This window comes from Gekko japonicus, unplaced genomic scaffold, assembly GCF_001447785.1.
Source record: "Gekko japonicus isolate JY-2015 unplaced genomic scaffold, Gekko_japonicus_V1.1 scaffold1111, whole genome shotgun sequence".
Lineage (NCBI taxonomy): Eukaryota > Metazoa > Chordata > Lepidosauria > Squamata > Gekkonidae > Gekko > Gekko japonicus.
In genome coordinates this window covers 140473-154258 of record NW_015167083.1, presented here as the reverse complement: position 1 = coordinate 154258, position 13786 = coordinate 140473, and the positions used below count along the sequence as shown (strand labels likewise).

At 39.6% G+C, this 13786-nt stretch overlaps 1 protein-coding gene across 2 annotated transcripts in view; it reads right to left on the bottom strand.

The window, feature by feature from the left end:
* Nucleotides 1–9818, bottom strand: part of EPHA7 (EPH receptor A7) — a 286870-nt gene extending 277052 nt beyond the window's left edge. The window contains exons 1-2 of one of the 2 annotated variants that reach the window (XM_015412827.1): nucleotides 9719–9818; nucleotides 4547–4611 (exon numbers count right to left, since the gene is read on the bottom strand). In XM_015412827.1, coding sequence (XP_015268313.1) covers nucleotides 4547–4611; nucleotides 9719–9815 — 162 coding nt within the window. In that variant the 5' untranslated portion in view covers nucleotides 9816–9818. The remainder of the gene's footprint in view (nucleotides 1–4546; nucleotides 4612–9718) is intronic. The other variant, XM_015412826.1, reaches the window with a different exon arrangement.
* Nucleotides 9819–13786: the final 3968 nt, after the last annotated feature.

Genomic DNA, 13786 nt, shown 5'->3' with positions numbered 1-13786 from the left:
AAGATTTAGGGCCATATTTCACATATACAAAGATATAACTGGAATCAGAAACTGTATACTTTGCCTGTCTTTACACCAGAAATTACATATTTTCCCTGAAAATGCTAAATATTTAAAATTAAAATATTTGAAAGCTTGGCCATATACATCAAGGATTCAGTTTATCAGGATTAAAAATAGTCTGCTATGGTTTGGGAAACCCATTAAGTCCACACCAATAATGCCAGAGAAATCAGTGAGATCACTGATAAACTCAGCACTCAGCAAGTGCTGAACCATGCATCAGGATAGGACCAGAATACTAAGCATATTATGTCAATTCATTGCTCACACCCACAGCAGAGATAGTGGTAGAGATCAGCACCACGGTGCTGGGTCATATGCTTCCCCTACACAAACAACACCAGACCTTTCTCTTTGTGGCTTAAATTTGTTTACTGGTTGTAACTGCAGCTTATATCAACAACAGTAAATACTCATTAATGCTAACAGGTTCCTTCTCAACCAGGGTTTCCAGAATGGTGATGAGAAGGAAGGAACTTAGGGAGGAATCCTGCAACCCATGGCTGAGAAATCACCCAGCATTACATCTGCACTGGCCCTCAATTGTTGTTTCCCTATTAATTATACATGGGAGGCTGGCTTACCAAGCTCAAAGCTCACTAGCTTACTTGACAGCAAATGAGATAATTTTAGTGTTGGTCCATTGTTCCAAGAAAACCAGATATTGATGAACTGACACTGGAATATATTACCACAAAATATATTATGGCTCTAAATGTTAAAATGCACAGCAGTTGTAAATATAAAACTGAAATTTCAGAGTACTGCAGAATTTGTTACAATATGCATGATATTATTATATTAGCTTAAGGAAATATATGGAATGCTCCTTTAACGAGTTCAGCTAATTGCTCATTGGAACATATATATTTTTAAAGGAAAACCTCTTCTTTTGAACATACAAAGCTACATATTCAGACTACAAGCCATTCTGCCATAGCACTGCTCATTTTGACTGCCAGCAGCTCTCCAACCTTGGTACCCTTTAGCAAAGATGCTAGAAACTGAAGCTGAGTATTTTGAATACAGAGGAAATATTCCACCTCTAAGCTACTGCTTCCCCTTGCAAATCTAGTGTACCTGATCAAACAAACATATTAGGTTATATCCTGCTAGTATGAAAACACTGTTTATATAAGCAAAACAGGGTAAATTCATACTACCGCTTTCAGGTGTGATTACTGGAAAAACACAATAGTACTATAAAAAGCAGAATGAAATTAAAATGCAGTGATATTAAAGTGATCCATTTTCTGATCTTCCTTTTAATTTAACATTTGACACTAAAATCTATAACCAAATAAAACCCGGCCAGAAACGACGCACCTTACTCAGCAACAGGATAATACACCTATTTTTAAGTCTACAAAGTGAGAGCTGACAGAAATGAACCTATATAAATCCATCTAAACTGATATGCAGCCCAAACTGCCTATGTAATTTAATATATGAAGTCCTCATGTAAGCATTGCTTGCAAAAGTCATCTCCAAATATTGCCATTATGATGGTGAAAATATTGTTAGGATTTACCAAAAAACACACCTCAAAGGCATTCCTATACTGAATATGCATTCAAGTTTTGAAGATGCAACAGCTTCATACAAACAATTTCATCCCTTGAACACAAAGTGGCAACTGCTACAATTACCTTTAAATGCTTGCAAGTTTGAACCTAAGCAATGCCTAAAAGACAATCAGGAATTGCTGCCTGCCACTAGCACAAGGTGGGGATAGATGGCAACCATCTTCAAATATAAGATTTCAAAATGTTATACACAGTAGACTTAATATATACTTATAACTACTACCGCAAATTACAGAAATATTGATTGAAGGGTGGGGATGTATTAATGGCTCATTTAGGCATCAGTGAATAAGACTTTTGTATAATGCAGTTACATCTCACAAGCTTCAGCAACAGCCCTCAAATAAGCTTAGTCGTCAAAGACTGTGCACTACTCTTTAAGATGCTTGAAATATTTTCTTAATCCTTTTGCTAAGAATTTGTAGATTGCAACTGCATCTACAAACTGCATCTACAAATAAATGCAGACACTGCCTATCTTCCTTTCATGCCACAAATAAACAACAGGCCTGTGGATCACATTGACTAGCTTGCCAAAACATAAGCCATCCTAGAACAATTGGGTCATGGGAAAGTTGCCAAATGGAAGTAATATATGAGGTTGTTCAGGACACAGAAAGCTCCTTGCTACACTGGATAAGGGTCATACCTTGCCTACCTCTATTCTGTTTAGAATCAGTTACCAGATTTGTCAGATTTCTCCCAAGCATTTTATTCTACTCTCTCTCTCTCTTGCTAACATGCTTTATTCAAAACAAAGTTTGAGTCCTTTAAGACCAACAAAGTTTTATTCAAGGTATAAGCTTTCGTGTGCATGCATACTTCTTCAGAGACAATGAAATCAAAATTATCAGTCCATACACATAGACAGAGGGTGAGCAGTCAATTAGCATACAACATAATGAAGATGTTTAACAGATTCAAGGCCTGAACAGAAATAACAAACTTAGTTTATATGGTTATACCATGTGTTCCAGGGGAAAACATAGTGAAGAAAACAAATATGCTCAAAATTGGAGATTGATGTGCAGATGTATCCTTAATTGTGGAATGCTGACAGACCCTGCCATTATGCTCCATCCGTCTCCTCTCAAGCATGGAGGCAACCTTACAGCATCTTCTTCTTTGAAGTAGGGCGATTGCCTTTGTAGAGTTATCTCCCTTGTCCACAGACCAGAGAAATACATTCCAAATTACATTACATTCTATTTTTTCATTACATTACAATCCACTGTTCTAATCTAATATTCCAAATAAGAAATAAAATAAAATAAAGAGGATATATGGCCCTTATGGGGGATTGGTGAAAATACAGATGTAAGGGCTGAATGAGGTTAGTATATGTAGTGAGATAAGAAACCAATATCCCTGTTAACTTTCGGGGATTCCATTGTTCTGATTGTTGTAATAACTTGCAAGTCGCATGCTCTATTAGATTGTTGACATTTTCGACTGTACTGAAATTACTTTATAGATTTCACAATTTATTTTTATTAAGAATCATAGTAATAATGTTTTTGCCTTAGAATCAGTGTTTTAACCTTTCCAATGTATATATACACAACTATCCATAATTCAATCATAGTCCTACAACCTTTCATCAACATCTCTGGGTTTTTTTTCTAATAGATGAACATGTCTTCATTACCTCACAGATGGACTTTGATCTACTTACTAACACTTCTCTTAAAAGCCTTTTATCAACACAAAATACTAATGCTAAAGTTATTGCCACTCTTACGCATTTAGCTCACATTACATGCGTTTCGAAAGCCTTTGACTCACTTCCACTCTGAGCTTGGACTGGTTTTATATTATTGCTTTTTATGCTAATACACTTTCGGGTTTTCATTCTTCATTTACAGGATTTGTTACACTTTTGTACCAACACTTGCAGTTCACGCTCTTTTGGTTCCAGATTCCCTTATAAGGTTTGGATTAAAGGCTTGTTCTGCGAACCTTTATTCACATGCATTCAAAGGCTACCTGCATGAGTTAGATCTACTCTAAATGATGGGCAACACAGTTCTCAAAGTGGTGTGGCAGTACAAATCCTATTGAAATTAATCAGAGTTTATCTGGTGAAGTATTTATGGAACTTATTTTATTTGATATTTTTATCCCAGTCTTTGAACCATGTTAAAAGGACCAGTCTTCGAGATCATAGTTTGTCCTCTCATATGTTGTCATAATTATTACAAATATTAAAAATATGTGGCAGGCATAATAATTTGGCTTGGTCTGAATGGGTTCTTAGCCTGAATGTAATAGTGACACTGCTAATGCAGTGTCAAGATATGCTGGATGAGTTTATTGAAAATGCAGTGAAAAGTACACAGATTGCTACTCTTGGTGACCACAAATATGGGATTTAGACTCACATGTTGCTTCAAGAGTTTGATTAATACATAAATACTTTTTGTATTTCATCTGTAATGTATATATCTATATATTTTATATGCTTTGGGATCATATATGTTGGTAATTTACGTACTACATTTATTACAAAATGTTATTACACGATAAACATAATTTTCTGAATCACAAAGGAAACTCCCAATTCAACTATGTTTACAAACTGCAATACCTTCTCTCAGAAATGAACATATTAGAGCTGACATTGTTTTGAATAAGAACATAAAGCTTTTGGGTTACACCACATAAGATAATAACAGTATTTAAGTGGGAGTCTGGGAAGATGCTTCTAATTATTTTACAGTTCTGGGCTCTAACTTGACTTATACTTCATCTCACAAACAGAAACTTCACAGATATAAGCACTTGTTAAAATCACTGGACAGAACTAGGCAAGAGACTTAAGTTAAACTATGTTTTAAAAACTGGAATATTGTTTTTTGGGAATATATTACTTACTTTAATGCTAATACTGTACTTACCCCATTGGGAGGAGAAGAAATCCATTCCAACTCTGTCTGTTGTGCTTTAGAATCCAGCAATATTACTGGGGGGAAAAATATACCTTTATGTTAAACTATCTTAGGATAAAACAGAATAGAAAAATATTTTAAATTATTTTCCCATAATATTCATTTTATAAAGGGCAATATATAATATCTTACTGAGTACTAACCTTTTGTTTTTAAGCATAAAAGACTATTTTTAGAGATTTGAAAGTGTGCAAACTCTATCAGTTGGTACATTCAAATAATTTCATACAAAAGGAGCCTATGTTGTATCATGTACTGGTTAGAACACCAAATATATTTACATCTTTACTTCATGAAAAAAGAATTTGTATGCAATATAAATTGGAAACACCAAGGTGTTTAAGCATACATTTTACCTTTTTACATATAATAATCTATTTCCATCTCTGCTGGTTAAAGGCAATTTAAGAGATATGAGACAATAATGTGTACACAAACATTGAACTAGTCAATTAAATGGATAAGAATATTTCATAAAATGGTGTTTTACATATTTTTCAACATCAAAAATCATACACACATTCTTGGACATATACTTTAAAAAAATCTAAGAGGCAACCCACAAACTAAAAAGTCAATAGTTGGTTTTTTGTGTGTTTTTTTCTCTCTTCACCAAAATGCACATTACTCTTCCATGTTTTGGGGAAATAAAATTACAGTTATTGGAAAGAAATATTTGGTATCTGCTGATACACTGTTAACAGCAGATTCTACTTACTCCAACAAAGTAATAAATACAAAAAGGTTCATATGAGGATAGTTGTATTCATATTTTCCAGTGTGGAAACACAATAGTTAAATAAAGTAATAAAACTGCCAATACACTACTGCAGGTGCATAGCACTTCTCAAAATACTGGTCAACATGAAACTGTAAACAGTTTGAGTGAATGATTTGTTGAACTGAATCTCTACGCACCTGCAAATTTTACCTCCAAGTACCTCTTCTAATTTACTGTATATTTTAACAAAAGGAAAATACCTTTCAACTTAAAATAACCTATTGGTATAAATTTATATACATCCTGAAGTCCTATTAGACAGTAAATTCCTCTGAAATCCAGACAGTACTTAGTAGATCTGTACTACATGTACAAATTTACCAGCATCCAGGACTCTGAATAACAAGGTTGCATGCCCTCACAATGAAAAACAAAACTTTTAGAACTTTGCAAAAAGGCATCAAAGTCTTTGAAAACCATCTAACCTTACAGTCCATTGCCAGCCATATTCATTGGAAATAAGTCCCACTGATTTCAATGCAATATTTACTTCTGAGTGTAGCCTTACAGTCTGAGCCATGAAGATACTTACTCAGAAGTAAATGCCACATTTCAGTATGACTTATCCCCAAGTACATTTTCAGTGTTAGTCTTAAACATAGTGAGGAAACGTGGTTTAACACAATGACTTCTGTAACCTTCTCTTGAAGCTTCTCACTGAAGTTCAGAATCTGTCGAACTTTAAATGGCTTAACTTGTCTTTTAATTATTTAATTAATTAATTCAGGCATCTAAGGGATTTCAGCTATTAATAGTATTTAACTAGGAGTTGATATAGTACTGTGTACTGAGTAGCTAATTAAAGACTGTGCTGATAAACTTAGCTTTTTTAAAAAAGTTCATATTATAACCCCTGCCTGGTAATATCAATGCATCTATTGAAAAGCAGTTCTATTTCTTTGATTGCCCTACAGATTTCCAAGGGTGCTCAAACGTATTTCAAAGCCAGAGTGAAAAGGCTTCCCATTTATGGTGTGACTATGCAAGTTCTAAGTATCGTAAATTGTTCTACAGTGTGTGCTAACTGCATTTTACTACATTACGAGAATAATCCTCTCTTATAACACTGAATTTTGAATAAACAGCCAGGTGTTTTGCAGAGAAAAAGACACTTTCACAGGTGCTGAGGGACCCCTTTATTCATACTTCACAAGGCAGTCCTGAAGTTCTGGCCAACTGCTCAAAACAGAGCTTTCCGATTACAAAGAAACAAGGTCCATCAACCAGCCAGGTTGATAAACACAGCAAATTAAAAGAAATTTTACAAGCTGTTCAAGAATGAAATCTGCAGCTCACACAATGGCCGTCTGCTTCCCTGCAAAATCAGACCCCCACAGATCAACATTTCAACACAGTGGAGCTTTCCATATGGAGCAAGCTCATGCTAGCTATGAAAACTTGTAACATTCTAGAAATCCAGCCAGAGTCAGTCCTTAGGATGCCAAAGGAGTTTTGCCTTTTTGAAACTTTTGATTTGTTCCATTCATGTATACCGAAATGTAATGTGGCACAATAAGTAAAGTCCATTCTGATTTACTATGCTGTTTTTCTGGATGGTAAAGTTCCAAGCTCCTCAACTCCTCCTCACAAATAACACACCTACAGGGAGGCGATCCCCCCCCCCATTTTAAAAACCTGCTTAACCTTCTTCTGCAATATAACACACACTTTTATGCTCCCCTCCCTTTGCTGGTGTACATATTCTGTTCTATTTAATGCCTCTGGTCAAACCTGCCCGAGAGCCCTACCATTTGCCCTAGAATCCTGCATTACCTGGTTCATGAGTGAGGCTACAATCACTCAGTGGAGTGGGAAGCTCACTTTGCACATGGTCAGAAAGGCACATTCCTGTCATATCCCGGGCCTCAGTCCTGGCGCTGAAACCAGATTCCAGTGGGAAAGCTTGGCACAAATACACACGCGCTCCCTAGAGAGCAAAGGGGGATAATGCAGGTGTAGGAGAGACATGCGGGACCCATTTTGCCCCTAACCTGAAGGAGGAAAGGGCTTCCTTGAGGTCCTTATCCCCCAACTGGCTCGCAGCTACAGAGAATGGCGCAGCGGGTGATCGGTGAAGGAGTGGAAGAGACAGAGGTATCCCCACTCCGAGTGGAGTTCTCCTCCCTTTCCGCTCCCCAGCTGAGGCGGCGAGGCTCGCGGAACCCTCTTCTCCCTGGACGCCCCAGCCTTCCTGCCAGTTCAGCTAAAGGCTACGCTGAATGACTGACTGACTGACGCCGCGGGAGTCCACAGTTCCCGCGCTCGTCCTTGCTCAGCAGCAGCCCTTCACTGTACCCGCGGCAGCGCCCAAAGCTGTTACCCGAGCGGCAGCAGCCCGACCGGTGGGCTTCGCTTTGAGTCGACGACGATAACGTCCTCCACTAGCCTGAGGGGACCCCGGATCCTTTCTCTTCCCCCACCTCAACACACACACACAATCCCGCTCCATTCCAAGGGATTTCCGATTCCAATTTCAGTGGGCTGCCTAGGCTCCCCTTTCTGAACGCCCTTCCACTGCCTCGCCGTGTTTGTCCTGCTTCTTTTTAAAATGGCAAAACACCCACCCACGAAACCCCTCCGCCTTCTGTCCCCTCGTGTTTTTCTCCTGCAAGCAGAAGGAATGTGTTCCTGAATTGGAAAAGAGGTCTCCTGTTTCTTGGGGGGGGGGGGGCCTCTTTAAAAGTTACTTTGGGAAGGACTTTCCTGAGCCTGTGTCTCACATTTAAAACAAAAACGGGCACCCCAAGGGATCACACATCTCTCTCTCTCACACACACACACACAGAGTCCCTCTTTCTGGCCGCTCAAGTCAGCCGAGAGCCAATCCACAAATAGCTACACTCTTGGAGATAAGCAGGATACACGAAAGTCACCGAGGCTCGGTTACTTCGGGCTGCCTCTCTCCCCCCCGCAGAGGCACAAAGCCTACCACCTCCGTAAGGGCAATGCCTGGAACAGGCGGGCAGCTTTCCATCCCAGATCTCTCGCCCTCCTGCAATCAGGCTTTCCCTCTCTCAGCCTTCCAGTATCCTATCCAGTAGCCTTGCAGATAAACTTTTCAACCCTGACTTCTGAGAAGGCTCTTGTTCTCCCTCCCTTTCCCTATTTAGGGACAAGAGACATTTTAATGGCGAGAGTAACCACCACCACCACCCCCCCGGCCAGTTCTGGCTACCTGGCCAAAAACGTATTTTGTCTCACGCCAATAGATCCGGGGTGGGGGTGGGGGTTCCTGATGTATAAGGAGGGGGGGAGGTGGAATCATCTCCTCAGATACATTATTGCATCCTTTTAAGCAGCAGCACAGATTCCCCCAAAGCACGGAAAGAGATGTCATTCATGACTTGCATGGTTCCTTGAATATTAATGGCGTTTTCAGTGTTTCTGGGATTGATGGGATTTTTTAAAGCTCTGTTTTGCCATTCAGGGGGAAAATGTCGGTGAAGTGCTACCTCCGTCCGCACGACGGGAGCTTTCGACAGGCGAACTGCCTTCTGCATAGGTATTCACGTCGGCATGTCATGTGCATTCCCTACAGACATGTTCACTGTATACACACACACGCGACGTAATACATATGTGCATGTGTGATGCCACTAGTTGTACACGAGTGTCCTCCGATCCACTTCGTGCTTTTCAGATTGAACGCTCACAAGCAGAGCTGCACAACACACCGCCAGCACGAAACGAACAAGTGGACTTCATTATTAGCTGCTTAGAGGTGCCATGGGTGGCTAACAAGAAGTCTCCCCCGCCCACCAAGGGGGAGAAGAAGACCCCTGGTACCTCCTCTGTCACAAACTCCACTGTAGTCCTGGAGTGGGAGTCTAGTTCCGTTCCCCCAAACTCCAGCACTCTCATCACGGACGAAGTATTCCTCTGGGGAAAGGGGCGAAGGGGGCATTGCACTGCTTGCTACCAGTGATTCTGTTGAATGGCAACCTAATCGTGATGGAAGAACTCTTCTCTTCCCCCCCCCCCCGCCGCCCCGCAAACACACGCAGACATCTGTACGCAGACATAGGCTGAAGGGCTTTGCATCCCGAGCAGTGTCTTGGAAAGACTAGATCCCTATCGGAAATCTCAGGCGCATAAACATTACTATGGCGCGATCCAGTCTGCTCAATGAATCGGTACCCATTCACTCCAGTAGGAAGTAGACGGAGTCCCTCAGCACCGGGGCTGCGGGTGCTAATAACCGCTCTCCCTTAATCTCTGCTGGGTTAAAGAAAGGAGGGGGAGAGAAGGCTGCATGCACTTTGCATCTTGCAAAAAACACTCCAAAAAGCCCTGGCCCCCGAGAAATCGAGAGATAAACTTTGTCTTCGGCATCACCTTACCTTCTTTCGCAGCCTGTGCCTCCCCCGTGTGTGCAAAGCGAAGTAGCCAGATGCAACATAACATAATCCAAGAAGGGAACCTAGTTTGGAAAACCATGGTGGTGCAGGAGATTGAAGGTTTTTAAATAGATCTATTTACATATATATTCGGAAAGAGAAACTGCACGATCGTTGCCGCTGCTCCCGCTGCTGCCACTCGGTGGGTATTAAAGGGCTTATTCTGCAATGTGTTTTATTTCGCAGTGCTCTTGCATAGAGCTCTCGCCGCCTGCCTTCTCCCCTTCTCTTATAGCTTTTCTCTCCGTATTTGCTGCCTGCGAGTCTCTGACTGCAGATCGGCCGCTTGCTCCACACTCCCAATAATATCAATAGGAGCGGGGGGAGGAGGGGAAAGGGGCAGGGCTAGAGCACGGAGCGCTGCCCGTCCTTCAAAATGATTGGCACCCGAGCCCAGCCTAACAGAAAGCTCAATCCCAGATGCTGGAGGTTCGGCTGAGCAATGAATCGCCCCGGCAATTGAGGCGGAGCTATACGATCTAGCCAATCAGCGATAAAAGGTGTCAGATTGCAGCTGGTCCTGGATTCCCCTTCAGGTTGTTATCTTCCTCCTAGTGCTCGTTTGGAGGAGGTGAAGGGGGAGCCGCTTGTGTGAGAAGCGGCTGCAAGTCGCAACGCAGTGTACATTCCCGGCCTGATCTGCAACAACTTTGAGCAGACAAGCTAACACTTGAGCCGATTTTGTTTCCGTGGTAAAGCAAATTAAGTCAAAGGCTTAAATCAAATGAAACGCTCACAGAAGACCGTGTGAATGGGGGAGGGATGTGAAATTTCTGTACTATGTTATCTTCTTCCTTGAAGGCTTTGATCCTGCTCTGACTCTTACCTTATTATCATGAATTTACCGACGATGGGATTTCTTTGCTGTTTTCCCACCTTCTCTTTAATTTCCCCAACAGTAATATGAAGATAAGGCTTTATCTGTTTGAGAATGTTGTTCGAATACATTATTTTGAAAAAAGCTTGAAACAACTGGAAATGTGTGCAAATATATTAAATGTTAAGCCAAACCACACCAGCACATCAAACAAGTATGCAATGATACACTTTGTGGGTTGTAATCTCTTTGGTGTTCTAAAACAAAGAACATAGCTTGAAGATAACAAAATATACAATGTGACACCTTCTTTATGTGATCTTCCTCGATTACAAACATCTGTAATAAAACAGTTGATTCTTTTTCAGATGCAACCATTGTGCATATGCAATAAAAAAATTGTGTTTCCTGCAATTCAAAGCTTTTGTATAATTTGCATTTTAGCAGTATTTTTAAAGGACTAAGTCTAGCAGCTTTTTATTTTACCATTTTTCTTCTTTTCTACCTATGTCAGGTTGCTATTTGGCACCACAACCACCACAGTCAGGCACTGCTACAAACAAGGAATAACCAGATAAAAGTAAATTTTGCTTTCTTTTGTAAAGGAAGAAAATGGTCAAAGTGTTTATATTTAAAGCTCAGCCAGTATATGTGAATGCTCTCCCAAACAACAGAAATCTGGTAAGTGTGTTCTTTCCACCTTCTTCAAAAAAAAAGGAGGGGGAAAACCCAAAACCCTGAATAGGTGAAACCACAAGTTTAAAAAGTTCCTTTAACTTAAAGAAAGCTCTTCAGAATGAGTAAGGGATGAGGGAATAGGAGTCTTGCTGTTGATTGTCTTGGACATTTTAACTCAGCAATGCCCTTTGTATGAATAGAAAAACAAATCTAATTGTCGACAACTGCAAATCAGAGTATTATGTTGTTGGAATGACTGGCTCCTACTCTGGATAAAAGTTAACGGCCTGGGAGCACAGGGCATTAAATTATTTATCTCTTTATCTAAACTTTAGTAATTGCTCATTTTAGAATGTAGGTGTTTCTAGGCTTAATAGGATTCTGTAAAAAGTGTGATTTGTATTTTTTTTCTGAAAACAGATCAACAGCCTGATAACTTCTAAGAGATATCAATATACTGTAAATGCAATTTACAGCATCTGTCTACATCTGCGAAACAGATGAAGGCACACAAAGAAAAGTGCAGTTCTAGGGAACAAAACCCTATGAGAATATTTGAAAACTAACTAACTTGGATGAATTGGAGATGTTTTATCTGTTTACATGAATATACTACAACTCTTCTAAGTATATTATTATTGTTCCTCCTGCACTACAAAGAGAGTCCTGAATAAATAAAAAATAGCAAAGCTAGAACAGTATAATATGCAACACAAACACACACAAGTCTTCATCTATTAGTTTGCAATATATAAAATACAATGGGCACAATCCAGCCCAAATGAAGTGATTGTAAACCCACATCCTTTACCTTCCCATTGAGATTAAAAGGACTTCAAAGTGCTTACCTTTGACTGAATCATGTTCTGTGCAACTCTGTGTGTATGTACGGATATCAAATAAATCCTCTAGGCACTGGAGCTTTCCAATTAGTTACATCATTATTTCAGAGACCAAAAAAGGAGACTTTACCGTGTTGCATATACAGTTCAGCTGCTGAAAAACTAATATACTTTAGGGAGAAAGAAATATTTTCTGACTAAATTCAAGACTACTACATATTTAAATATAATAGCACAATTTATCTCACAGGGATGAGTGAAATTACAGGTTATTATGCTTCTCCTTCTTGCTCTGTTCTGTGTTTGTGTTTGCATCTGAGGAAAGCCAAAAAGTATAATAAGTACTGTTGTCATAACCATGTGCATTACTTAGGAAATAGCTCCCCAATGGTTAGTGGGCTTTGAGTTAATATTCTTAGGATTGTTTGTAAGTAAATCATAGTGTTTAGAAGCCGTTTTGTAATTTCTGTGTCCCTTCCTACATGCATGTTCATAGGTATTCCACATGTACTATTCTTAAATAATGGACTGGGATGCAGAGATCTGGGGATGTGACGGATTATAGTGCAACACTAAGCAGAATTACACTGCTCTAGGTTCACTGAAGTCAGTGGTCTTAGAGGGCACCACACTACAAATGTCAGAGCACAAAAACTGCTATACTAACAAGAAGAGCTTTAGAGCCAGGTAACAGAAGGCCACTTCTGAAAACAACATCCCCTCCCCTCGGGTATTTTTCCATGAATGGTTGGTTTTAGGAAACTGTGTGGGATACTCTTTTATTTTGTTCTTATGCCAGTGTTGGTTCTGTGTTCCAGGTCACAGGTTTGTATGTATGCATCTATGAGCTGCACATATGCAGTCATGTATGAGGCCTCTGTGCCCCTGCCTGCCAAAGACATGGGCCGCCACTGACGTGGACTTAAGAAATTGAAGCCCTTTTAATCGGTTACAGAAGTTTGTGAAGCATTATTAGAGTGAGGCATAACTTCATGTAATGCAAAGTAGCTGGATCAGTTCCTAATAAAACCACTAGTTACTCAAATACATCTCTGTCTTCCAAATCTGTAGTCTACAGTGAGGCACAATCCCACCGACTTTAAGGAATTGTGGGCTACCTTAATGATTCAAAATGATTTCATACCTTTAGCATTGTCAATTACACAATGTCTATAAAAGGAAAGGTGCAGAAGAGAGTGAAAATTTTGAGGTTGCTTGAGACACACCAAAGTGTTTTTGTAGCTCAGTGACACACATGCAATATCAGTTGTATGATAATTTAAGCAGTACAGTAGATCTAAGGAAGAAGGGTGGGTCAGAATGTAATAACAGAGATATAACTTTAGCAGGTGTAATATCAGGAGCTCCTGAGCATGCAGTGAGCCTCTGGCAGGGATACACACTTTTTCATAAAGGGAAAAGGTTTCACACTTTATATTTTTATAAAATTACACAATTAAAAATTAATTACACTCACAAAACAAATTCCAACAACAAACCATAACAAAACCATTTAGTAACCTCATATCCAATATAAAAGATGATGCCATCATGTTATGGTGATGTTCCAACTAAAAAACAAAAGAAAATATATAAACCAATATGAGAAAAATCATGAAGAGATAAAAAGGAAGAAAGGAGAAAAGGGGTATGGGGAATGATTCTGTGCAAGAT